This window comes from Trichoderma ghanense (genome assembly GCF_004382785.1).
Source record: "Trichoderma ghanense strain CCMA-1212 chromosome Unknown scaffold_5, whole genome shotgun sequence".
Lineage (NCBI taxonomy): Eukaryota > Fungi > Ascomycota > Sordariomycetes > Hypocreales > Hypocreaceae > Trichoderma > Trichoderma ghanense.
The window spans coordinates 1,108,252-1,132,620 of NW_027395668.1; the positions used below are offsets into that span (position 1 = coordinate 1,108,252).

The 24,369-nt window shown below is 50.4% G+C and overlaps 8 protein-coding genes across 8 annotated transcripts; 5 read left to right on the plus strand and 3 right to left on the minus strand.

The window, feature by feature from the left end:
• Nucleotides 1-438: 438 nt before the first annotated feature.
• Nucleotides 439-1,547, plus strand: CCMA1212_005340 (Levodione reductase; the record flags this gene model as incomplete). Its single annotated transcript, XM_073702603.1, has 5 exons — nucleotides 439-558; nucleotides 614-989; nucleotides 1,041-1,135; nucleotides 1,211-1,281; nucleotides 1,311-1,547. Exons 1-5 carry the CDS (start codon nucleotides 507-509, stop codon nucleotides 1,545-1,547), a joined length of 831 nt encoding a protein of 276 aa, XP_073558790.1. The 5' UTR covers nucleotides 439-506.
• A 736-nt stretch (nucleotides 1,548-2,283) lies between these two features.
• CCMA1212_005341 (uncharacterized protein) lies at nucleotides 2,284-5,071 on the plus strand (the record flags this gene model as incomplete). Its single annotated transcript, XM_073702604.1, has 2 exons — nucleotides 2,284-2,559; nucleotides 2,615-5,071. 2 exons carry the CDS (start codon nucleotides 2,284-2,286, stop codon nucleotides 5,069-5,071), a joined length of 2,733 nt encoding a protein of 910 aa, XP_073558791.1.
• A 1,863-nt stretch (nucleotides 5,072-6,934) lies between these two features.
• On the plus strand, nucleotides 6,935-8,263 carry CCMA1212_005342 (uncharacterized protein; the record flags this gene model as incomplete). The annotated part of the gene is made up of 1 exon (XM_073702605.1): nucleotides 6,935-8,263. One exon carries the CDS (start codon nucleotides 6,935-6,937, stop codon nucleotides 8,261-8,263), a length of 1,329 nt encoding a protein of 442 aa, XP_073558792.1.
• Nucleotides 8,264-8,606: 343 nt separating this feature from the next.
• On the minus strand, nucleotides 8,607-9,938 carry CCMA1212_005343 (DnaJ-like protein subfamily B member 11; the record flags this gene model as incomplete). The annotated part of the gene is made up of 1 exon (XM_073702606.1): nucleotides 8,607-9,938. One exon carries the CDS (start codon nucleotides 9,936-9,938, stop codon nucleotides 8,607-8,609), a length of 1,332 nt encoding a protein of 443 aa, XP_073558993.1.
• Nucleotides 9,939-10,976: 1,038 nt separating this feature from the next.
• On the minus strand, nucleotides 10,977-12,326 carry CCMA1212_005344 (uncharacterized protein; the record flags this gene model as incomplete). Its single annotated transcript, XM_073702607.1, has 4 exons — nucleotides 10,977-11,488; nucleotides 11,545-11,732; nucleotides 11,786-11,897; nucleotides 11,978-12,326. Coding segments are annotated over 4 exons (1,161 nt in total), but the record flags the coding sequence as incomplete, so codon positions are not given.
• A 484-nt stretch (nucleotides 12,327-12,810) lies between these two features.
• On the plus strand, nucleotides 12,811-13,290 carry CCMA1212_005345 (uncharacterized protein; the record flags this gene model as incomplete). The annotated part of the gene is made up of 1 exon (XM_073702608.1): nucleotides 12,811-13,290. The coding sequence occupies one exon, from the start codon at nucleotides 12,811-12,813 to the stop codon at nucleotides 13,288-13,290; it is 480 nt and encodes a 159-aa protein (XP_073558788.1).
• Nucleotides 13,291-17,677: 4,387 nt separating this feature from the next.
• Nucleotides 17,678-19,384, minus strand: CCMA1212_005347 (Homoaconitase; the record flags this gene model as incomplete). The annotated part of the gene is made up of 5 exons (XM_073702609.1): nucleotides 17,678-18,045; nucleotides 18,113-18,285; nucleotides 18,337-18,731; nucleotides 18,784-19,295; nucleotides 19,360-19,384. 5 exons carry the CDS (start codon nucleotides 19,382-19,384, stop codon nucleotides 17,678-17,680), a joined length of 1,473 nt encoding a protein of 490 aa, XP_073558789.1.
• A 706-nt stretch (nucleotides 19,385-20,090) lies between these two features.
• CCMA1212_005348 (Ankyrin repeat domain-containing protein 50) lies at nucleotides 20,091-24,365 on the plus strand (the record flags this gene model as incomplete). Its single annotated transcript, XM_073702610.1, has 1 exon — nucleotides 20,091-24,365. The coding sequence occupies one exon, from the start codon at nucleotides 20,091-20,093 to the stop codon at nucleotides 24,363-24,365; it is 4,275 nt and encodes a 1,424-aa protein (XP_073558785.1).
• Between the last annotated feature and the right edge of the window lie 4 nt (nucleotides 24,366-24,369).

Below are 24,369 nucleotides of genomic sequence, written 5' to 3' on the forward strand. Positions count from 1 at the left end.
TTTTCGCAGATAAATGCGACGATGGCTGCGCATGGTTGCGCTTGTTCAGTCGGAAGCATGCATGTAAGACAAACCCGTTCAAGTAATTATTACTAGGCCGATTCAGAGGGTCAAAGACAATCTCCGCATTGCAGACGTTCCGCATGTTTAACCCGCAGACCCGAATATGTAAGCGGCCGCTCCTCTCGGACTTTACCTCTCTAGACCGCACCTCGAAGAGGCAAATTGCTCTGTAACCACCAATCGGCCAATTGAGCCTGGTGATGTGAGCGGCCTCGTGCAAAATTATCCCAGGGTGTTCAGACTGAGGGTAGAGATAGCGCATTTGTCGGCAAGGTAGGACAACAGATGGCCACGAGAGCGGCCGCTTCAATGTATATTCCAGTGTCCGGGCTTTAATACATAAAGAACAGCCACTTTGATTCTTCCTAAACGTAGGCCGTGTCAGAGCACCAAGATCTGTCGCCCATTCTGATTATTTCTTACCGCGCTATTTCACCTTGAAAATGGTCAACAAGCTCCTTCATGGGCCTTCATTCATCAGCGGCGCCGCACGCGGTAAGGTAAACATGGCCCTATATCAAAGCACTATACTCACAACCAGTGCTCCCAGGCATCGGAAGGGCCACGGCTTTTGCATTCGCGAAATACGGGAGCCCCCAACTAGCCCTTGCTGATCTTGATGCCGTCACGTTGAGGCAGTCGATTAAAGAGTTGAAGGATACGTATCCGAATGTCGAAGTCTTGCCAATCCAATTCGACGCAGCTGATGCAGACTCGACAGTGAAAGCCGTGGAAACTGCCTCTTCAGCCTTTGGACGAATCGACCACGCTGTGAACAATGTCGGCATTCCCGGTCCCTTGGGCCCAAGTGCATCCGTCTCAACCAAGGAGTTCAAGAAACTGCTCGACATGAACTTGAGGAGCATGTGGATTGCTCAAAGAGAGCAGATCAGGCTGATGCTCCAACAAGAACCTGTTCAGCAAGAGTCCGTGAGGTGCCGAAAGGTTTGAGGAAGCGATGATTAACAAGCGTATAGGTTCGGCAAAGTCGGGGGCACGATTGTAAACTTGTCGTCGATTTGGGGCGGATTTGGCTCCAGAGACTTTCCGTCGATGGCGGCTTATGTTACAAGTAAATATAGTTACAAGTAAATATAGATCGAGTACTGCACTGGAAGTGGTCACCAATGCTGACGGAAATGCCTAGGTAAACACGGCATCATAGGCCTAACAAAAAGCGCAAGTCTATCGCCTTTAAACGTCCTCCTACAGATGCGCGTAACTTGTCACTTACACGGCTGTAACAGGATGCGAACCAATACGCGCCGGAGCATATACGGATCAACGCCATCTGTCCCGGCTATACCATGACACCCATCATGGGTGATGTTGGGCCAGAACTACAACATGCGCTTGAAGAGGGAATGCATCGAACGGCGATGAAGCGGTTTGCTCAGCCAGAGGAGCTTGCGAACAGCATCACGTATCTGAGTTCCTGGATGAGCTCCTTTATGAGCGGCGAGGCTATGTTGGTCGATGGGTGAGTCTACTGAACGATATGACTTGTTAAGGGCGTTTGACTGACACGTAGTGTCAGTGGATTCTCCTCTTGAAAGTCGAATATCGTGGAAGACGCAGGTGATGTGCGCGGTTGGGCCAAGTATGGGAGGATATGGACATGTCTGAAAGACTGTTGAATCGAAGAGAAGTGAACGCTTTTGTTAATCTTTCCCTTTCAATAACCCTATGTCACTCTTATACCATCTCCAACATTATGTCTCTCCTTCCAGCATCGCCTATTCGCACCGTTGGACTGAAATGGAGCTATTCCCAAGGATGATAGGCAAATACCACCATGATTATTCAATCTTGGTGCGCTCGTCAGTTTGATCTCGCCCGCCTTCACCTGTTCACGTATCCATTGTGTGTGCCTTACATAGCGCCTCACACCGCCGCCTCTCCCTTGCATATATCTCGATGGGGAGTACAGCATGAGATGAGTCTCGAGTTAGCCTTGCGTTACCTTACGCGACGAGTGTGTACGAATTGCATTTCTGATTGGTGCTGGTTTACCGTAAGCTCGCCGAGGCGCAGCTGCATGCTGGCTGATGATGCCTAAAGAAAAATGCACACATCAGGCTCCGTCTGGCTAAGTTGGGGATTGATATAGATGCGTAAGATATCTCTGCTTGACTCGGTCATGAGTCCCTGAATTTCTATTTCTTCTCTTTCGAGATCTCCACGTTTGTGAGGATATCTATCCTCTACCAACTTGCCGCCATGGCCGCAAACACACAACCCGGCTTTTTTCGCTTGATTTTCTTATCACCAGGTCAATGGGACGATGACATCCGTTGTACACTTCTCCCTTTCAACCGCCTCCAAGATGGATACCCTCCCTACAAGGCCTTATCGTATGTCTGGGGCCGTTGGAGTCGGAACCCCCCTGAGATCCTCGTCAATGGGCGCAAAGTCAGAGTGACGACCAACCTCGCAGTTGCCTTGAGGCATTTACGACACGAGGTAGTGGACATGGTTCTCTGGATCGATGCTCTTGTGAGAATGCTATGCTTATGAAAAACGCATAAGTCATCTGCTAACTGAAACATAGTGCATTGACCAAAGCGACACTGAAGAACGATCATCTCAGGTTGCCCAGATGCGTGATATTTACAACACTGCGGTCGAAGTCATTATGTTTCTCGGCGATGGGCGGCAGTACGGTGTGGCTAATAGCAACCATTCTTCCCGAGACTTACGTCCGTTCCAGAGATTCTGGAGTTGCGAGCCCGATTTCTTGCTTGCAAGCCAGTACATGGATAGTTGGAAGACATCGCCCCTGAAAAAGCCCGTTCAACCTTTGGAAGTCTTTGCCTTCTTGACCGTCATGAGTTGGGTCGGGAATTACCCAAACCCGCTCGGAATTTTGGAGGACATTCCCGAGGCTCACATGGCTGCCCTTGCCGAGGCGTTGCGACGCACCTTGCTTGCTCCCTGGTGGGATCGGATATGGGTTGTCCAGGAGGCCGTTGTCGCTAAAAGGCTTAGCGTGCGATACGGCAACGTTGCCGTCCCATGGGAAGTGTTGGTCGGAGCTGCAGAAGTTCTATCTGGCTGGGAGACGAATTATGCCAACTATCCTAACTCCCCTTCGACCGCTGATCTGAAGGTCTTCAACCTCACCTCACGTATAACATACTTGGACAACTTCCGCACCCAATGGTTCCAGTCTCGCGGAACAAATCTTCTACTGCTCCTACGATATTTCGGATCTCGCCGGGCTTCTGATGAGCGGGATAGAGTGTATGCTCTCCTAGGATTGTGTAACGAAGCAACTCTCTTGCGGCCTGACTACAGCTTACATGTGGCTGAAGTGTTCATGGCGCCTGTACTTGTGGCTATCAGGAACACCAAGTCACTCTATGTCCTGAATGGAGATCACAGTCGCAAAGGAAGGCAAGATATTCCATCCTGGGTCCCTGATTGGAGTGCAGAACGCGAGGAAGTTGAGCGACGGCGCATCGAACTTTCCAGTCTATACGATGCCTCCAAGGGCGTCAGGCTACTATTGATGACGGAGAACAACAACTCTGTAGCGGAATCGATCAGGGACGATCTCGCTTCACTTCTTGACAAGCTCAAGGATGAATACGACACCAAACGCCTTCTAAGGGAAGAATATGCTCCGCGGCTACAAGATCCAAGAACCAGCATTTTCCGTTCGCCGCATGTCGGACAGGAGATACAGCGCATCTGCGAGTATTTGGCGAGATTTTGTCATAAAGATGGCCTCAGAGAACTTCCGAAATACAGCACGATGATTCACAGTGGACAATCTCTGAGACTTGTTGGAAGGAAAATTGGGACTGTATCCAAGACAACAGAGCCACTATATGCGCCTCTCGATGCGAATTCCGCGGCCAAGGTGCTTGGTGAATGGGTAAAAGCGGCTAAGGCAAGGCCTCTTCGGTACAAACATGACGACATTTTGAAAACCATCTTCTCTGATATGAGAAAGATGCCAGATGGATCCCTAAGGCGGCTCCAGGCTGGTGATATAGGTTCACATCGAGGACGGCTTGTTGTAGGGGAAGATCCTGATGAGACACTCACGCCTCTCTTCCACGATTACGACCGATTTGCGGAGGTTATACGACTTTCCACCACCAAGCGAGCCATGTTTTTCATGAACGACGTTGACGAGTTCTATGCAGCAACGATGAAGTCTCTCGATAAGCAAGGAATACTTCTTGGTGCGAGTGAAGAGCTGTTAAGCCAGAGTCTCGAAAGAGAAGCTCATGTGGAACTGCTCAACAAGCATATAAAACTCATCAGTGATGCTAGGCTTCTCAGACATAGGCTTCTCAGACATAGGCTTCTCAGACATAGCAGATTCATGGGACTCTGGAGAAAAGCGTTGAGGAGCGAATCCGCAGGCCTAAAGGTGTTTTTGGACGATGCGGAGAAGCTCCTCAATGGCCGCTTGATGCACTTTAATCAAGGACACTCTAACCCAGAAGAAGAAGGAGTGCGATACGAACGAGATACGGGGAAACATGGGAACTCGACTCAGCTGGAATACCTTGAACAGCAGGAATTCCGTAACGTGCAACAAGAAATGGTCGATGAACAGAGGATACTGCTCTTCCAACACAGAGAGTTCATTAACCGAAACAAGCAATGGATAGACAAAGCCTATGAACTAGATCGGTTCGCCTCTGACGAAAGCTTCCCTTTCGCGGGGCCGCATATGGGCATGGGTCCGATGCTTATGAAAGAAGGCGACGAGGTATACATTCTGCCGGGGAGCAGGGTGCCAATGGTTCTACGACAGGAGAGCTGCTGCAAAAACTCGACTTGTGCTCATTTGACTCGACGATATCGATTGATAGGGGACTGTTTCATCGACTATGGAATGGATGGTGAACTTAGCCCTAGCGGCTTCGATATCCTTACTATTAACGACGACGAGACTTGGAAGGAGTTTAATGATGGGTGCGGTATGCGGATCTACGGTAGCGACAACTCAGCTGAAGTAGGAAGCGTGGTTGCTTTGGAAATTGTATGAGTATGATGTAGATGGTTGAACGGCATTTGATTAGTCTGATGTCTAGGCAGTACAATGTTCGGCGCTGACGCCTCTTGATTCGGGGCCTATGGGATCCTCTGCCACCCTTTCTGAGTATGAGAAAAATGCTAAGAACAAGTCTTTTCTGTATGTGCTGAGAGTAAGCATATTCACCAATTATACCAGCCAGCAACTATACGTCTTATAAATATGAGATAACCTACTCTTTCCGCGCATTGCCAAAACAGGTGTATCAAACAGACGAATACGCAGCTAGCGTACCATCGACAGGCAGTAGGTCAGCGTGCATCGGCAAGGGTATTTTTGCGGAGAGAGCCAGCTGCTGCTCTACCGTCTGGATTGTCAGGTTTAGAGCACACATTTCCACCATAACATTTTATTTTACATGGATTCATTGTCATGAGAAACACAAACACGGACCATCAGACTCTCCGCGGGTTCAAGCCTCGGTCCTACAGCAGTTGAGCGGCCGGCTTGTTTACAGAGAAGACATCTCCTTCCTAATTCGGCCATGTGCTGAATGCCGTCCGAGATCTGTCTGCCAGTCACTTCTCTGGAGATAAACTTCCTATAGTTTTAGACTTATTTTTATAACTACGAGTTAAGCTAAACGCGGAGCTGCGTCTTTGTTACCGGCGGAGCAGCTAGCACCAAGCAGGCATAAACAACAATCACGACGCCATCGTCGCATGTTGAGCTTCAATCACAGCCCCGGGACTGCTACAAACTTTGATCCTTGCAAAGGGAGTATATCGCGGCTCCTTACCAGACTGGCCGAGAGAAAGAAACGTTTCGCAGCCAAGGATGTCGTGATCGACCAGCATCTAATCTCAAAGTCGTCCAGTCAAAGGCGGCGGTTACATGGGCGGGCCAGCTTCTCCAGGTCTCCCGCGATCGAGAATCCGGCTGCCGTTGGCGCTCGGCATGGTGACCTTCCTAACCTGGCGTTGATTGCCCGCCATCTCCTCCATAAGTAGTCCGTATACTCGTATGGAGGTTAATGCACAAAGATCCCTTGCAGTGTCTACAAAGATTCCTTGAAGTTGTATTCTTTGACACAAATCCCCTGCAGTCTGTTGACGCAGCTGCCATGGGCGATTAAGTTTACCCGTGTGTATACCGCTTGTTGACGAGCGCCCAGTACGTACACACCTCCAGTTCAATAGGTACTGCATTCTCAGCAGAGGGCGAACTGAAGTAGAGTCTGTAAGCCATGACACAACTTTTTCAAGGATCACTCATCAGAGGCCAGCTGTTTATACTCAAATACACAAACAGGGATACAGTCGTTTCATCGGACGATGCCGATCGCCGCCTCCGCTGATGATACCAGCCAACCAGCCTCCTCTGTGGCCTCTCGCCAAGGGGAGGGATGACTGCCCCCACGACACTTCATGGCCTCCTTACATACCCCATCTGTGTGACCACACAGCACGATGCAGATCCCTTTCCGAGAGCGGGGCACTCGGCACTTTTGTTTCTATAATATAACACGCGCGAGCGGCCGGCAGTCGATTCAGGGCAAGTTGCAGCTGCTCTGGCTTTTAAAAATACCATGCGAGCCAGAGGAACCCTGCCTCGTTTCGGCAGCTGCATCCTTGGCCATTCCCAGCTTCCAGATGAAGGCGCATTGCCGTGCCTGTCTGATGTGACACTGCTATCGAAGGGCAAGGAGGTACGAAGTAGGCGCCTGACATCAACAAATCGAGTCATCTGGAATCAGACTAAGACACTCGACTTGGATATAAGTCGGGGTCAATCGGCTCTCTACTGGGACCCCAGAAGCCATTCCACTCTTTTTATATCTCTATCAGCTCATCCAAGACATCAATAGCTGGAAAAATGAAGACATTAATCCCCGTTGCGCTTCTTGCGCTCTCTCAGGTCACCTCGGCGTGTCTTCTTCCTCACGAGCGAGACGAGGAGAGCGGCCTGAAGCCGGTTGTCCGCCGCCAGTCCAGCAACGGAGCTCCCATCGGCACCGGCGACAGATTTAGCGGTGGCTCAACTGCGCCCCGAGGACTGGGCACTCAGTCCTCATCCACTTCCTTCAGCACGATCCTCAGCGTCAAGGAGGTCACCAGCGGTCTACAGGGCCTTGCCAACACGTACGGAGTCGAGCTTTTCAACACTCCCTACAAGACGGCCCAGGGCGCAACCGTCGTCGGAGCCAAAGTTGGCGGTACCGGAGGCAACTGCACCGATGCCTACCGCGTCTTCTTCAACGGCAACATCCACGCCCGAGAGCGCGGCTCCGCAGACAGCGTCCTCTACTTCATCTCCGATCTGCTGTATGCCGACGCCCACAACACCGGCCTCACCTACGGCTCCAAGACGTACAGCAACGCCCAGGTGAAGACGGCGCTGGCTGCGGGAATCGTCTTCATCCCGCTCAGCAACCCCGACGGCGTGGCCTATGACCAGTCCACCAACAGCTGCTGGCGAAAGAACCGCAACCCCAACTCGGGCCAGTCCCCTGGCGTCGACCTGAACCGCAACTTTGACTTCCTCTGGGACTTCCGCAACCTCTTCGCCTCGTCGGCACAGTCCAGCGTCGGCTCGACCTCTCCCAGCTCCGAGACGTACCACGGCGCCAGCGCCTTCTCTGAGCCCGAGACCAAGAACATCAAGTGGGTGTTCGACACGTACTCCAAAGTCCGCTGGTTCGTGGATCTTCACTCGTATGCCGGTGATGTCCTGTGGAACTGGGGCAGCGATGAGAACCAGGTTGACTACCCGACCATGAACTTCCTCAACGGCACCTACAACAAGGTCCGCGGAATCCTGACGGACACGCCGTCTCCCGGCCGAGGCTACGGCGAGTACGTCCCCCAGGCGGACTTGGACGTCAAGGAGGCCGCGGCCAAGCGCGTGGCCTCGGCTCTGACTGCCGGCGGCGGCCGCTCTTACACGGCCTTCCAGTCGGCGCAGCTGTATCCCACCTCGGGTGCTAGCGACGATTACGCCTACTCGAGGCACTTTTCCGATCCCACCAAGAATCTCATTCACTCTTACACGATTGAGTTTGGCTTTGCCAACAACGCCGCGTCTTGCCCCTTTTATCCCTCGGTTTCTCAGTACAACTCGAACCTCCGGGCCACTAGTGCTGGTTTCATGGAGCTGCTGTTGGCAGCCACCGAATATGGGCTTGGAGATGCAACGACGTGTTAAGTGAAGAGAACGGAAGGGGCAAAAACAGAAAAGCATGGCGCTGGGGAGATGTTGGCGAGGAAAATCACTCTGTTAACCAGAAACATGTATGAAGTATATGTACATGTAGCATTTACAGGATGTCTTTGCAATGAGACAACTTTCAGAACGACACGTTGTCAGCAAATACTGAGTAGAACTCGGTAAACACGAAATGATCCATTGAATGCATGTGACTCTCACTTCATATCCCAGAGAAGGCAACTCGGGAGTAAAATACGATATCATTGATTGATAACAATCTGGATGAGAGTAATGCGTCTCTGTGTTCCGACTACAGTTCAATATGTGTATCCATCGTCCACTAAAATCGCCTCTTCAGGATGTCCCGACATCCAGCACATGCAACCATACAACAGCTCGGGCAGCGAAACGCAAACCGGCGTGTCGTGTCGAGACATCTCTCGCATTCGTGGCGTCCCTCTTCCTTCTCCCACCAGGACCTGTGCAGGCAGGAAGATTTTCTGTCTTCTGGTGCTTTCGCTGACCGTCCGGGCGCTGAGTTTCCTGTTCTAGACCCTGTCCCTCTCTGGGTCCGTTCGCTGCTGGTCTTTGTCTGCCTTGCGCCTTGGTGTGTCTCTCCTGTGTTGAAGTTCTTGGGCAGATCTTCCTGGAACTGTCGAAAGAATTCTTCCAAATCTTCTTTGTGTTTTCTGGCTTCTTGTGCTCTTCGTATCCTCTCGGCTTCTTGCGCCCTTCGTCGTTCGGCCTCTTCCGCCCTCCATTCGCGCTCAGCCTCTTGTGCCTTTCGCATTCGTTCGGCTTGTTCCTCCCTTCGTCTTCTGTCCGCCTCTTCTCGTGCTCTCTCTTCTCTTTCTTTCTGCATCGCTTGTTGTCGCCTCAGTTCTGCCAATCGGATGGCTTCCTGCCGCTTCGATTCCTGTCCCTGCAGTCTGTGTTTCTCCATCACCTTGGCTAGTATCTGCCTTCTGAGATCGTCGAGCAGTGACTGAGTGGTGTTGACGCGTGTCTTGAGACGGTTCAGCTCTGCTTCCCGGACAGTTCGAGCCGCCCTATTGTCTACCATACGCCGCTGCCTTGCTTGCTTCTCTTCCTCCGATTGTTGCTTGGAGAAGAAATAGCCATACCAACTGTTCCTATTGGCCTCTTCCTTTGCGTCCATGTCTGCCACCGCTTGTAATCTGTCGAGCGACATTTGACTTTCGTTGCACTCCTTCCTTGCCTTGGAGAGTTGGCCTGCAAGTTCATCCTCTCTATTCCGTAGCTGTTGTATCGCTGCGTCTAGCTTGTCTATCTGTAGCTTATATAAGTGGTCGGAGCTATCTGCTTGCGGCGGCGGTGGGTTTTTGCTTGTATCTGGCGTTGCTGAAGTCCGCTTGATGGAGTCATATTGGAGGTCGTATATTCGTCGCCGTTCGGGATCAAATAGTGTAGAGTAGGCGGCTTCCAGCTGGAATGGGTACATTCTGTCAGCGTTCGTTGTCGCGGTGACATTCACAGTGAGGCCTGAACGCACCAGCTGAAACTGAGCTGTTGCCTGAGGATTGTTTGGGTTCCTGTCCGGGTGATATTTCAGCGCAAGCTTTCTGTAGCTGGCTCGTATCGCATCTTTCCCCGCCGACTGGGGGATACCGAGAAACTTGTAATAATCTTCGGTGGCTTGGCTGGGAGCCATTGCGGTGTTGCTCAGTATGCAGGCTAGAAGTGCAACTGAAAGTAATTGTGGTTCGGAGTTAGATGAGCCTGGGTTGTTGAGTCTTTTCTGGGTACTTTGAAAGCAACGGCAGATTGTGCGTTGGTGAAATATCCTCGGTCGACGCAGTGAAGGACCACTACCTGGAAATTGAGCCGCTGTGCTGGGCCGCCAACATTGGGCCGTAAAGTGGCTGACAGGCTGTGACACAATATATCAGGCTGGATGTAAATGTAAATGGCTGTTGGTCCGATAATACTTCTTCCAATTCGCATCGAAGGGCGCCTAATGGTTGGCTGAGGGCCCTTTTCCAAGGTGGCGGTGCCAAAGAGCGTTGTCGTATATGCATGTCGAAGGTCATGAACTGAACATAGAATGCAATGAGCCATGGAAATGGCGTATCGTATATATATATATAAGGACCTCCACTAATGGGTTTCCGAGCCATTTTGACGCAATATATGATTATGATCTTCGAAGGTGTCCTGGACAAGAGTCCGAGACGTTGATTGATGAAATGCCGTTCTCCAGTCCATCTGAACTTGATGATCAACCAGTAGCTGCTTGTCGAAGGGAGTTTATGGCTCTCAGTCTTGTCAAATGAGCCACTTTCTCTCTCTTTATGTATATATGGATAAATATGTATCGCTTCGTTTCAATTAATTCTGCTTCATCAGACATTCTGTGAAATATTCCGGCATTATATGTACGTTGTAGAAACGCTATCATATCGTTCCATGTACCTAATATTCTTGACTGCCAGTTTGTGGTGAGATATGTGACATTGACCTGTATATATAAACCTGAATGGCCTGTTAAATGCCACTTCGAGTCAATTGGTAACTACATCGCCCCGGGACTCCTTTGACGTCGGGGTTGTGAACATGTAAGAGTGGCAAACATTTTGCCTGCGAGAAGCGAATTTCGTCCAGACTCTATACCGTGGGCCCTTTTGAGTGACTTCTCAAAGCCTCGGATGAGATATCGCCGGTGACCGTCTGGAAGAAACAGTGTACGAGTCTAAGACTGCGTTGGAGTACTGCTTGTGCCCACGAAGACGACCAGAACGGCTGCATACGCCGCTGTCGTGGAAACCACAGCAATGGCATTGTCCAAAGCATACGCCGCCGCGATGCCACTCCCAAAGACACAGACAGTAGTCGTGATGAGCGACGCGGTTTGGGAGTTCAATTTGATCATGAGCCACATGGGCACAACAAGGAACGCGCCGCCAACAACCGAAAGTACAACGCGTCTTAGGAAGTCTTCCGTCCACTGCTTGCGCGTCATTTCCGTGCGTGTTCCCCCGATGGCGGTTGGCTCTTGCTCTACGGGAGGCACGAAGTTGAACTTCTTGATCCCGTTCTCGGACTGTAATGAGAGATGGGTCTCCCACTTGTCGGGTGGAATCTGGCTTAGTTCGGCAATCAAGATGGCGGCGTCTACCTTGCGCTCGCTCCGGATGAGGAATGGGTCATGTAGTCCTCGATCGACACATGCGCGGATGTAATCATTATCGCGGGTGGCAGTAACTGCAAAATGCTCGGTCATCTTCAAAGGCCGATACGTTGCTGCAGTTGAGACTCACTGTATTGCACGAGCAATGTTTCCCAGTCCTCCGTCATTTCCTTGAAATAATGCATACGCATGATTCTCTTCGCAAGCTTCATCTGGAGGCGCCGCATTCGCATACGGTTTAAGGCTGCCAAGCTGAGCCTCATGGTAACTCGGGGCTCGACTTGCTTCTTGGAGCTCTCGATATCAAAAGCTACAGATCTGGACTTAATCAGCAAAGGCATCTCTTGTTGAAAGCCACCTGATACTATTACTTTGAGAAAGGCCTAAGGAATGCTGCTGATGTTTGCTGGACGCCTAGGCTGAAGATGTCGTCCTTCAGATGCTCGACTAGGAATTTGTCAATTGACTCATCTTCTGTTTCTGCTACCGTAAGTTAAGCATGATTCCCGAGTTAACGTGTTCATGCTCTTGAAGCTCAGATTTAAGTCAAAGGTGCTACGCACAATCAGCTTTAGTCCCAAAGGTGTCCGCTCTCCGCAATGCATCGTATTCCGGTCGCTGCCCACCAGAAGCTTTAAAACTCTCAGGGGAGGCACTGCGGGGGGCCGTTAGACAACGCCGTATGCTGGTGAATGTGCTTGCCCGAGGCAATTTCGGCGCTGGCACTGGGGCAGAATCCAGCTGAAGTTCGTAACTCTGCCTTTTGCGGACCGCATCCTGCGTCTGAGTACTAGCGATGCTCCTTGGCCTTGTTGGAGAGCCGTCTGCTGTGGTCGTGTATGTAATGGCTCGAACGCTCTTGTCTAGGTCCAGCTTGCCTTGACTTTGGCCTTGAATGGACCTGTCCTCTGACTGTAGGACTAATCTACGTGTTAGGCTTGGTATCGTGATTCCTTTTGAGCACCTTTCTTACTATGATCCTGCCGGTCAACGGCTTCTAGAACTGCCTCAATATCGTGTTGCATTGTCCATAAAAGAGCATACAGCGTGAGCTTGATATGGGATTTTGGTGTAAAGATCTCGCTCTCTGTCATTCATCCAGATGATTTACCTTCTATCTATATAGCTGATGTTCTTTACATCTGTTCAGCTGAAGAGGTGGGCAAGCGGTGCCACGTCATGTAGGATGGGGTTGGGCATCGATACCCCTCCCCAGCCCGGCGAATCAAATGCAGGCTTCTCTTGCGGCGGGATGATCTCTACAGATTCAGCGTGGCTTCGTAACTATCAAGTCGGGTTCGCATATCCTTAATACTTAGATCAGCGTGCCATGCGAAGGTGGTCAAGCGAAGAGGAGAATCATATCATCCAATTCTCTGACCTCGAATATCTCCCAATGGCCCGCAAACCCGATCCCCCACAGCGACTGGATTTTCTATATGACTTCGAAAGGAGGGAATTCATCCTGCGGTTTGAAAGCCGACGTCAAGCAGCACTGTACCAAGCGACGAACAACGAGGCCCGCATTCTGGAAGACCATCCACACGATGTCTGGTTGCCGCTTCCCACGGGGATGACGAGTCTACGCAGCAGCTCTGTGGGGATGGCCGTCATTTTTCAATCCATGGCTATCGCTGAGAAATGGCAAAAGCGAACTTGCTTGGGCGGTCTCGCCACCATTGGCGAAGGAGATGCGGCTGTCTACTTTAAACGCGATTGGGTGCCCGGAGAGATGGAGGAGAAGCTCAGTTCCAAGAGGTGGAGCCTCAAGTCGCCGTCCCCATCGTCTGGCAGTTCGAACAGCCGGCCAAATACGCCCAGGGTCGAGGTTCATGTCAGAGCGCAGACACCGAGTAGAGCGCCCTACGGCTTGTGAGGCTATAGATGTATTTGATCAACCCGCCAATTCTCTACCAGAATTGGCTTGACAATCGAGCGGAATGTCAAATGCAAATATAATTTGTATGGTTGAGCAGCCAGGCCTGTTGTGAATCAAACAGTAAATTAGGCCGTACAGGCTGTTAAGAATTGCTAAGCAGCTGAAGGCGTGTTAGGATCTTAGTATATTAGCGATTTAAAGCAGGATTGCTTTACGAGCGCCGTCAGAGCGGCAGTAGGCCGGTATGAAAGAAATGAAGGGAGTACAGATGATGAACCAAGGGATAAGTACAAACACCGACTTCACCCTGACTTCATAGCAACCTACAAGTTTCTGGACACACACTGGTCTCTTATAGGCCTCACAGTTAGGGGGGCGAAAAGTAACTGGATTCATTTCTAGACCTCCGGGGAAGTGGATATTCAAAGTTTGTAGTAATAGCTGAACAGGACGCAACGAGCTCAAAGGCCCTGCAAAGCAAGTTCTATATAATCTTATCCTATGCTTACAAGCTGTTTACTGGGAACACTGCTGCCATGCCCTACCTGAAGGAAAGCCTAATATTATAGGTTGTCTCTTCTACCTCTACTATTAGCTTTCAATTCTATCAATTAGAATATAAAGAGTAACCTCTAGCTTTATATCCAAGTTTTGTGCACTCAGAATGCTAGATCGCTAGATTAGGGTGCTAGATAAATAGCACTAAAGCAATACTCTTTGTTATATATCTAACTTGTAAGCCCGTCCTCAGGTGTCTTGCACTCTGTTACTAACAATGTTATGAGTGATAGAGAAGTAGTAGCGATAGACGAGCATTCAATTTAGAAGTACTCAGATTTGTTCCATAACTACCTGTTGTCTCGTCCCATATACTCCGGAGCGCCATCAGTTCCCGTAAGTTAGGGACCTTCAGCCAAGGAGGTACACCTTCATACACGTACGCACCCTGTTTGCAGGCTAAGGTAGTCTATGCGAGGCTCGGGCTCGCTTATGGGCTCATAGCAAAGACAGGAAAGTCGTATAAAAGTGTAAAGAAAGTCGCAAAGAAGAAGGACCGTTCTGTCCCGGGGCCAAATCTCTAACTACTACGATGTCATTAGGGGCTTCTCCCACCCATGGTGTCAATCTCGTGGCACCAACGCCGAAACCAGCCCTATCAATATCCGACCACCATTCATCTTGGGGTTGAATTCTATGCCAGGCTGGTAGGCAAAAGCTGTAATGCCATCCCCCTTGTTCCGCATCTCTCACTCTATTGGCCTCAGCTTCAATGCTACCCATAGAGATCGGACTCTCATTTTTTGACTTAATGAGAAGAGTGCCGCGGCGCTGCGGGAGGCCAGAAGACCAAGTGGTCATCAGGAAACAAGATGGCAAGTCAATTTGCACTCCATTTTCCTCGCTGGCGTTGCAGGCCTTTGTACGATATATCAAGGCGAAAGCTGCCTTGCGTGCTGCGGAATGCAAGGCAAAGGCGTTACAAATTGAGCATACAGAGCGAATTGTGACAGGTCTCTTTTGTCTCAGAATGTAATTTTATTTTCTTTGGATTACAGGAAGCATTGCTTACTGGTTGTATGAAAACGTCGAGAAGGGAGTTAGCAGAGAACATGAAGATGTATGTTGGATATAATAGCGCCTGGATGCGGAGTGAAGGAAGCCATCATAGTGCGCGGATGACAAGAGAAGCAAGATCCCTAAATACTAAGAGCATATTCCTTTGCGTCTCAGAGGGAAATGGATGGCAGTCGGCCTTGCACCACAGATGGAAGAATTCCACATTGCACGGCTTAGCTATGCTTGCAGAAAGATAAATGATCTCCAGCAGTAACGCAAAAGACATTGGGCAGAAAGGGAAGATAAATTATGGCGTCAGTTCTTTTGCTGCACCTGCATGTAGGTTCTAAATCATCATAGTCCACGAGTAGAAGTAAGGATACGCACTTGCGACCCCGTTCCCCCAGCGCCCCCTGGGAGTCCTTTAGGACTCTCATACGGACCTCAGCCCAATCCTCGAACTTGGGCGTCATCGGTCAAGTGATCGAAGAGGGCAGATACTCTGCTTGAGCTTGGATAACCACGAGTGTAAGAATTTCCAGGAGGTGAGGGGGAAGGGCGGAAATTTATACTTGTGGTCCAGCATTGTCTTGCGTGCCCCTCTCCACATTGAGGAGGGTTACGGTTCAGCGAGGTGTAGAGCTGTTCAACCAAATAAAGACTGGCGTACGCCGCAGGAACAGCTGAGGTGTCTGTAGTGTGAGTTGCCTTTCTGGTATTGGACGCCATATGGCAGATGGCTAAAGTATAAGAGCCTGTCCACGTAACTTGACATCGAGTTGTGCCGTAGCATGTCAACAATACTCTGTTAAAACATTATCCATACGAATGGTTCATCTCTTGAATTCCTTGGTGCAAGATGCCTTCGGTAAACCACACTGTGTGATGCCGGTGCCCTTGTTTGAGGGGAGGAAGGAACCAATTTGAAGCGAATCGCAAGCCCAAGCTAGGTAAACTAGAGTTGATATTTCAAGCATCACGGCATCCGTTCCATGCGCCGCTTATCTTGTATCTGCCCTACTTGGTTTGCCTGACACGCCAGCTTGATGTTCTTCCATAGGCGCGAGACTAAGGAGCTAGTCCAGTCCAGTTCTTCACCACTCCATTTATCGGCGCAAAACGGCTCTAATTGAAGAAGATATGTTGTGCCAACAGAAAACGCTTCAATTTGCGTGCAAAAAGTCATTCAGTGAGACTAAAAATAAGATGGTTGTGCAGTAGAGCATGAGTTGCAGTATGGATGCAGTTGCGGATGACGCGATTCAGGGGCACCTCGTCCATTGCCTTTCCTTCTTGTCTTTCCCACCCTCCTCTTCCGCGATCCAAAACACGATGAACATGAGAATTAAGAGGAAATAAATAAAAGATTCAAACTGAGGAACAAAAAATGCAAAAAATGAATGCCGCCTTGACATCTCAACCCGACTGTGTATAGGAATAGCCCGATGCGGGGGTCGAACCCGCAACCTTGAGATTGTCCACATTCAGAACGTGAATCTTTGATAAGAGTCTCACGCTCTACCGATTGAGCTAACCGGGCGGGAGAGAATACAGAGTAGTCTGTTCCCGGGTTGAGCTCAGGCGGCTTGTTGAAAGGGGCGGTGGATAAGCCCCTTATAGACCTTTCACCCGCTTCCACAAACTCAGTGGTGGAAAATACATACTCTCCAACCCTACGTTTCTCTCTACGAGTAGTAGGTTTTCTTGTGACTGATCCTGTGAGCTTTTATTTTCATTGGGCGTTGTATGCGTGGCTTTTGCAACAGTTACCACCAATATGCCACTCAAACTCGGGAAGTTGGCAGTTGTAGCTGAGGAATTGTAGGCTTTTAGATATGCTATTCCTCGCCCGTCGGCTACGGCTCTCAACACATGTGCTATAGAAACTTTCTTCGGTCAATTACTGGTGTCAAAGCAGCTCGTTCAAGGTTTTCTTCGTCTTTGCCACTTCTCAAACTACCTCATGATACAGCCTCTTGTAAAGGAAACAATCTGACCTATAGCAGACGAAAGGTCTATAATGAAATCACAGTCTATAGACGCTATGTAGGTATCTTTTATAAAGAATGCTCAAGATATCTTCAACAGTTCGAAACTCACATCTAAGTGTAAGAGGTAAATTCTTCCTAAGCATCAGACATGTCCACCATGGAAGCTGATTGTGACGCGATGTTTGACGATCTTGCCATAGCTCTTTCCAGGGGACTTTCTGCCAGTCACCACTGAAGTACGAACAGCCCTGCCGTCACTATTCGACGGGTCCTGCCCAATGGTCCTTACCCATGGCGACCTCAAAGAGGTAAATATCCTAGTTGGTCCTCATACCGGATCACCGGTGATGTTGACTGGGCAGAAGCAAGCATTCAGCCCTCTTTCTTTCCTCCCTATGCGCTGTAAAACTGTCTCGGCAACATGGGCCCTAATAGATGGAAATGGTTGGACGACGCGGACGGCGGTGGCCTGAGGAACGCCTTCTGGAAACGCTTCATGGAACTGACTGGCTTGTCCGAGACGCAGGAAAAAGCTTGCCGAAGTCGTTGGCAAGGCTGGCGTTCTCATCCGATATGGGAGTACCAACGATGCCGGATTCTTGGGGATGCTCGGTGTCAGAGATCCTATGGTTGATGACTTCAGATACTTGGACGGCCTCCTTCTATAAGGCAGATTATTTTAGTCCTGATGTTTAATAGATATGAACAGTAGTCCCTTGCATGGACCCGCAATCACAACGCAAATGCCAGGGTTTCAAAATGGACACCGTCTCTGATTTCTATGTCTCGTCTTTATTTTACATTTTAATAGCAGAACATGAACGTTCTATTCATCTTTATGATTCCAAAGCCTGAAGCTTAGACTTGACCCAGTTCTCCAAACCCTTGACAGCAATAATCTCCTGCACGCTGGGAGGCAGCTCGCTGACCTTTTGCTCCCAGACGGTGCCATCCTTCTCGGTAATCACAACCTTGGAGCGCCTGACGTCCCACACGATCTTCCAGCCCGTGCGGCGAGTCAGAGGCTTCTTATCGCCGTCTTCCTTGAACGCCTCGCGGAGGCGCTCCACCAAGCGAGGGATTTCGAGAGAGACGAGCGCGTTGTTGATGCTGTTGCGGCTGAAGATGTTGCCGAGACTTCCTGCGATAACGAGGGGTATGTCCCGTGCCAGAATGGAGGTGGCGGCTTGCTCACGAGAACTTCCTGTGAGTGGGAGGGCGGGCATCAGCCATCATTCCATTAAACCAAAGGGTGATAGTGACCAGCCGACTTACGCATCCAAAGTTGAAACCCGTCACCAGCACGTCACCCGGCTTGGTGAGTTTGGCGAATTCAGGGTCATAGTTCTCCATGCACACCTCGGCCATCTTCTCCTTGGGGAGGTTGTCTTGATAAGTATATTTCCCTGGGTAAATTCCGTCGGTATTGATATTGTCGTTATCCCTGTATTATGTTAGTATATTCGACAGCACCGGGTCATTGAGGAATGCTCACAAGAAAACGATTTCTCCCTCAATCTTCTCAGGGAAGCCCGGAAGAATATCAGCCAACACCTCGCCTTCGGCAGCAGCTGCAGTTGTCTCCGCTTGACCACCCTCGGCAGACGCAATCATGCTATCCACCTCATTGATGATCTTGTCGAAAGCGGACTCGATTGAGCGAGCCTTATCAGCCGCAAAATCGCCGCTTCCCTCACCGATAATGACCTTCTCGACGCCCTCTGGCTTCTGGTACCAGCCAGGGCCAGCTATTGCGCCCTTGATAGCACTGGCAGCGACGACCTCGGGACTGGCAAGGTATGCCTTGCTGCTCCGGAATCCCATTCGGCCGGGGTAGTTACGGTTCGACGCCGAGATGCCCGTTTCACCATCCTCGAGCAGGCCCCGTCCCTGTCAGATTGTTAGCCGCTATACAGCTACTACTTTCGCTTCAATAACATACGAGGCCGATACAAGGACCGCATGATGCTGGCAGTTCGATTGCGCCGGCATCGAGCAGGACCTTCCAATCGCCGGCCTCTTCGGCGATGCGCTGCTCAGCGAGAGAGGCCGCAGCAAGATAGAAGCGAACACCGTCGGCAACCTTAGCAGGCTTGCCAACCTTGGAAGCCTCCCGGAAGACACGAGCCGCCGCAGCTATGTCGCTTGCTCGAGAATTGGTGCAAGATACCAGATAAGCCTTGTCGATCTTGATGTTTTGAGGCTCCAGCTTACTCAAAGGGTTGGCAACCTTCACGGTGTTGGGCCCAGTAACGAATGGTGATAACGTGGATAAGTTGAGATAGAATTCTTTGGCGTAGGTAGCGCCTGAATCGGCGACGAGTCGGTTCTCTGAGAGTTCGTCGATTCGCTCATGGTTGATGCGCTCCTTGGCAGGGCTGTCGGTCACAGCTGCGGCGGAGGCCTTGCCGCGATACCAGGAAATGAGCGTGTCATCGACCGGAAACAATCCACCTGCAATCTATGATCAGTCTGTTGCCAATCCGCATACGGACGTAGTTTGAAGGAGTAGAATTACTCAGTGCGCCCCATTCCGTCGTCATGTTACTATTGTTAGGCGAGGTCTGCAACTTCAACATGGAAGCAGATTCGACATTCATTCAAGGGTGTTTGAGATATTTGACTCTATGGCTTCAAGATTTGTTGGCCGGCGAGATGACATGGGGGCCTCGCTGCGAATGTCCCGGGACGTTCAGCCTCTTTTCTCTTGCTGTTGGCCGCACTTCTTTCTGACGAGGCCTTTTGGAGTAAGGTATACTGGCACAGTGTGAGGGGTGTACACTGGCTGATTTGTATTTGATATATAATACAACTTGGCGAATCAAGCATCTTCATCCACTGTTTTCTGGCCCTTGAAAGCGGTTGAAAGAAGCACCCCTCTCTCTTCAACGAACCATACCTGTGATTGGTCCTCAAGTACGCGACGAATGCGGCTCAGATTGGACGTGCAGCTGCGCGCTGGTCAGCCCCAGCCTCTTGAGGCTGACTTCTGCTGCCGCATGAGCCTCGTCGATTCTGCTTGATGCCCGATAATATTGATACGTGGTGCCTTACTGCGGCGAGTCACCACTTCCTGTCGTCTCTCATCTCTTCTTTTCAGCTACTACACGGCTCCCATTCTTGAACGGAACATTGAAGAGCATCATACTTTGAACATCTCTGGTCAGCCTATTGTGATCGATCAATTCCAGCAGAGCTTGTTGGTCTGGAGACCTTCGCTCGCGGCACACGGTCCCCAGTCGACACGAAATGAAACGACCTCTCACTGTTGAGAACCATCAAGGCGTCTCGAACGGCCGGGAAAAGAGGGAAAGGGCCTGTACCGACGGTCGGAACTTGCCTGAAGGCGAAGTGTCGCGAAAGAGAAACGATGAATACACTGTTGGATGGATTTGCGCGGTCGTCACCGAGTACGTCGCCGCCGAAGCCGTTTTGGATGAAATCCATGGCAGGCCTGCAAAAGTGTCTCCGGCCAGCCAAAGCAACTATACCCTTGGACGCGTCGGTCAGCACAATGTTGTCATTGCTTCTCTGCCGTTTGGAGAGTACGGGACAGCTTCTGCAGCAACGGTTGCCACAGATATGTCGCACAATTTCCCCAACATCAAGGTTCGTCTGATGGTCGGCATTGGAGGTGGTGCGCCCAGCAACAAGCATGATATCCGCTTGGGGGATGTTGTGGTCAGCGCTCCTTGCAACGGACATAGTGGTGTCATGCAATATGACTTTGGCAAGACTGTCCAAGACCAGCCGTTTCAACCGACGAGATATCTGGACCAGCCACCGATGCTCCTCAGAACCGCCATGAGTGGCTTGGCGGCGCAATACGAACGCCGAGGCCATTCGATTCAAGAGACTGTCGCTGACATCCTGGAAAGACGTCCTCTGTTGCAGGAAAAGTACAGTCGTCCTCGCGAAGGCAGCGACAGGCTCTACAGCAGCACCTATGTTCACCCGTTTGACGGCAGTGCTGACTGTGAGAGAACCTGTGCTGACAACTCTTTGGTTGTACGGCCACCCCGAATTTCGGGCCAGAGCCTCGCTATTCACTATGGACTGATTGCTTCCGCCAACCAGTTGATGAAAGACGCGACAGTCCGCGATTATCTGTCTTCACAGTATGATGTACTGTGCTTCGAGATGGAAGCGGGCGGCCTCATGAATCAATTTCCTTGCCTGGTCATCCGAGGGATATGCGACTATTCCGACTCGCACAAGAACAAGGCGTGGCAGGGATATGCTGCGATGACGGCGGCGGCATATGCAAAAGATCTCATCGCGAGACTCTCCCCGTCCGACTCCAGCGTTGTGCAGGGCTCAAACAACATGGGCTTATCCAGCAGGCCCCAGACCACCCAGGACGCGCCGCACACACTCAGCATCGAACAAAAACGCCAGTTGCTGGAGGCGCTCCGATTTGATCAGATTGACGCCCGTCAGACGACCATCAAGAGAGCTCATTCCAAGACATGCCAATGGCTGCTGCACAGGCCTGAATACCTCGATTGGCTGGATCCAGCAAAGTTCCGGGAGCATCACGGATTCCTATGGATCAAGGGCAAACCAGGAACTGGAAAGTCGACGCTGATGAAGTTTGCTCTTCAAAACGCTCAGAGAAAGAGGGGAGGCAAGATTATCATTCACTTCTTCTTCAATGCGCGGGGAGAGCACCTGGAAAAGTCTACTGTTGGAATGTATCGATCAATTCTCTTACAACTCCTTGAAAGGATACCAGCGCTCCAAGATACTGTTGAATTGCCCGGATCAATAGCGCGATTTGGCGAGGACTACCACTGGAACACGGAGATATTGACTGATCTGCTCGAACAAGCCATCCAGAACCTTGAAGGATCAAACGTTGTGTGCTTCATCGATGCACTAGATGAATGTGAAGAAGATCAGGTTCGGGACATGATCAGGTTCTTCGAGAATGTGGGCGAGTCCATTACCTCTGGGACTTTCCGTGTTTGTTTCTCAAGCCGCCATTATCCTCATATCACAATCTCTAAAGGCTTGGGTCTCGTTCTCGAGGGCCAAGAAGGGCATACCCAAGACATCACCAGTTTTATCGACAGCGAACTGAAGATTGGAAGAGAAGCCCTTGCGACCCAGCTTCGCACCGAGCTTCGAGAAAAAGCAGGGGGGATCTTCATGTGGGTTGTCCTCGTTGTCGGCATCCTGAACAAGGAATACGACAGCGGGAGAGTCAATGACTTGCGGAAAAGATTGCGAGACATCCCAGGAGATCTCCACGAGCTATTTCGCGACATTTTGACGCGCGATAGCCAAAACACCAATCGACTACTTCTTTGCGTTCAATGGGTGCTTTTCGCGAAACAGCCTTTGGAGCCACAACAGCTGTACTTCGCCCTGCTTTCCAACGAGATATATCGGTGGGACACCGAAGAAATTACGCTCGCCGATATGGGAAGGTTCATCTTGGATTCATCGAAAGGACTTGCGGAAACAACCAAGTCCAAAACTCCGACAGTTCAGTTCATCCACGAAGCAGTTAAAGACTATCTACTCAAGGAAGATGGTTTGAAACAGATTTGGTCCGACCTCGGGGTCAATTACGTTGCTGAAAGCCACAATCAACTGAAACAGTGTTGTGTGAATTACATTGCACTCGGTCAAGGGGACTATTTGAACGCCATGGACCTCAAACACAAATCTTCATCCCCGGAAGCAAAAGCACAACGCGAAGCTGTTAATAGTTCCTTTCCATTTCTGCAATATGCTGTGAAGAACATTTGGCACCATGCGAATGAAGCACAAGCGGGCAACGTTAATCAAGCCGAATTTCTCAAGGCATTTCAGCTCTCTGATTGGGTTAGACTTGACAACTTCCTTGCGGAGCATGACACAAGACGACACAGACAGACTGTCAGCATGGTCTATATCTTGGCTGAAAATAACGCGGCACATCTGACCAAACTTTTTCCAGCCCGATCTTTCGTCGTTGAGGAAAGCGACCGATATGGACCACCGATATTTGCGGCGCTCGCTACAGATAGCAGAGAAGCGGTTCGAGCAATGCTCGATGCCTACGTGGAGACTGAGCCTTCATTTCGCGGCGTTGTGCAGGATTATTATCACACAGAGACCCAGCAAAATAGTATTGGACGCGGCTTCGAATTTCGGTCAAGACGGGCACTTGAGTCCATATCATACAGAGGCGCCACTTTGGCGGCAGTGTTCTATCTCACATTGAAACATGATGGCTTGGGGCCAGACGAACGCTCACAAGAGGCCCTTTGCTTTGCTGTTCAGGGAGGTCATATGCCCATGCTTGAATATTTCTTCGAACACGGCGCAAAGCCCAAGCCTGGATCTGGAGATATTCAAAAGCTTCTCTCATTGGCAATCGAGCATCGTCGCGAATGTGTTGCCGAATTCTTGCTCAGAAATGGGGCAACATTTGACCCTCTGAACGAAGATTGTCACGCCCATTTCTTTATGGCTGCCAGGGAGGGCCTGTATTTGATACTCGACATGTTTCTTGAAAGAGGTGCAGAAGTTGATATGCGAAGCAAGGATAGAAGAACGGCACTATCATTTGCAGCAGAAAGTGGGGGAAACCGAGTTTCAGTTGCATTCTTACTTGGCAAAGGCGCGGAGATCGATGCAAAGGATGCTAAAGGTAGGACACCGTTATCGTACGCATTGTCAAGATACGGCAACGAAGCTATAGTCACATTACTTCTTGACCACGGCGCGGAGGTTGATGCGAGAGACAGTCATGGTAGAACACCACTGTCATATGCGTCAGAAAACGCGGGGGACTCCCACATCATCATCAATCTATTGCTTGATGGAGGTGCAGAGGTTGATGCAAAAGACAATGACGGGAGGACGCCACTATCGTATGCATCGGAGAGGGGCAGTGAGGGGATGATCAAAGCGCTGCTCGATCAAGGTGCAGAGGTTGATGCGAAAGACGAATACGGCAGGACACCATTGTCACGCGCGGCGGGCAATTACGCCGGCAGCCGTGGCATCGGGCTATTGCTTGCTCATGGTGCAGAGATTGACGCAAAAGACAATAACGGCAGGACACCATTATCGTATGCATCGGAGGACTACCGTGACTTGAAAATGCTGCTTGATCAAGGTGCAGAGGTTGATGAAAAAGATCAACAAGGCAGGACGCCGCTGTCATATGCTTCTAGTGGTGGTCATCCCTTGGTTGTCAGCGAGTTACTCGACAAAGGTGCAGAAGTCGATGCAAAAGACAATAACGGCAGGACACCCCTATCATATGCTTCGATTGGTGGGCGAGCGGCTACAGCCGAACTATTGCTTGACAAAGGTGCAGACATTGATGTCAAAGATGACGAGGGCAACACGCCGTTGATCTACGCGACGTCGTTTGAACACAATTATACAATCCGACTACTGACCAAACGAGGCGCCGATATCAGGGCAAAGAATGGTGAGGACAAGACGCCGTTGCAAATTGCAAAGGCGCAGAAGTTGGGTCCCAAGACGATAAAAATGTTACAGGGCTCGTCTCAAAGTTGATCAC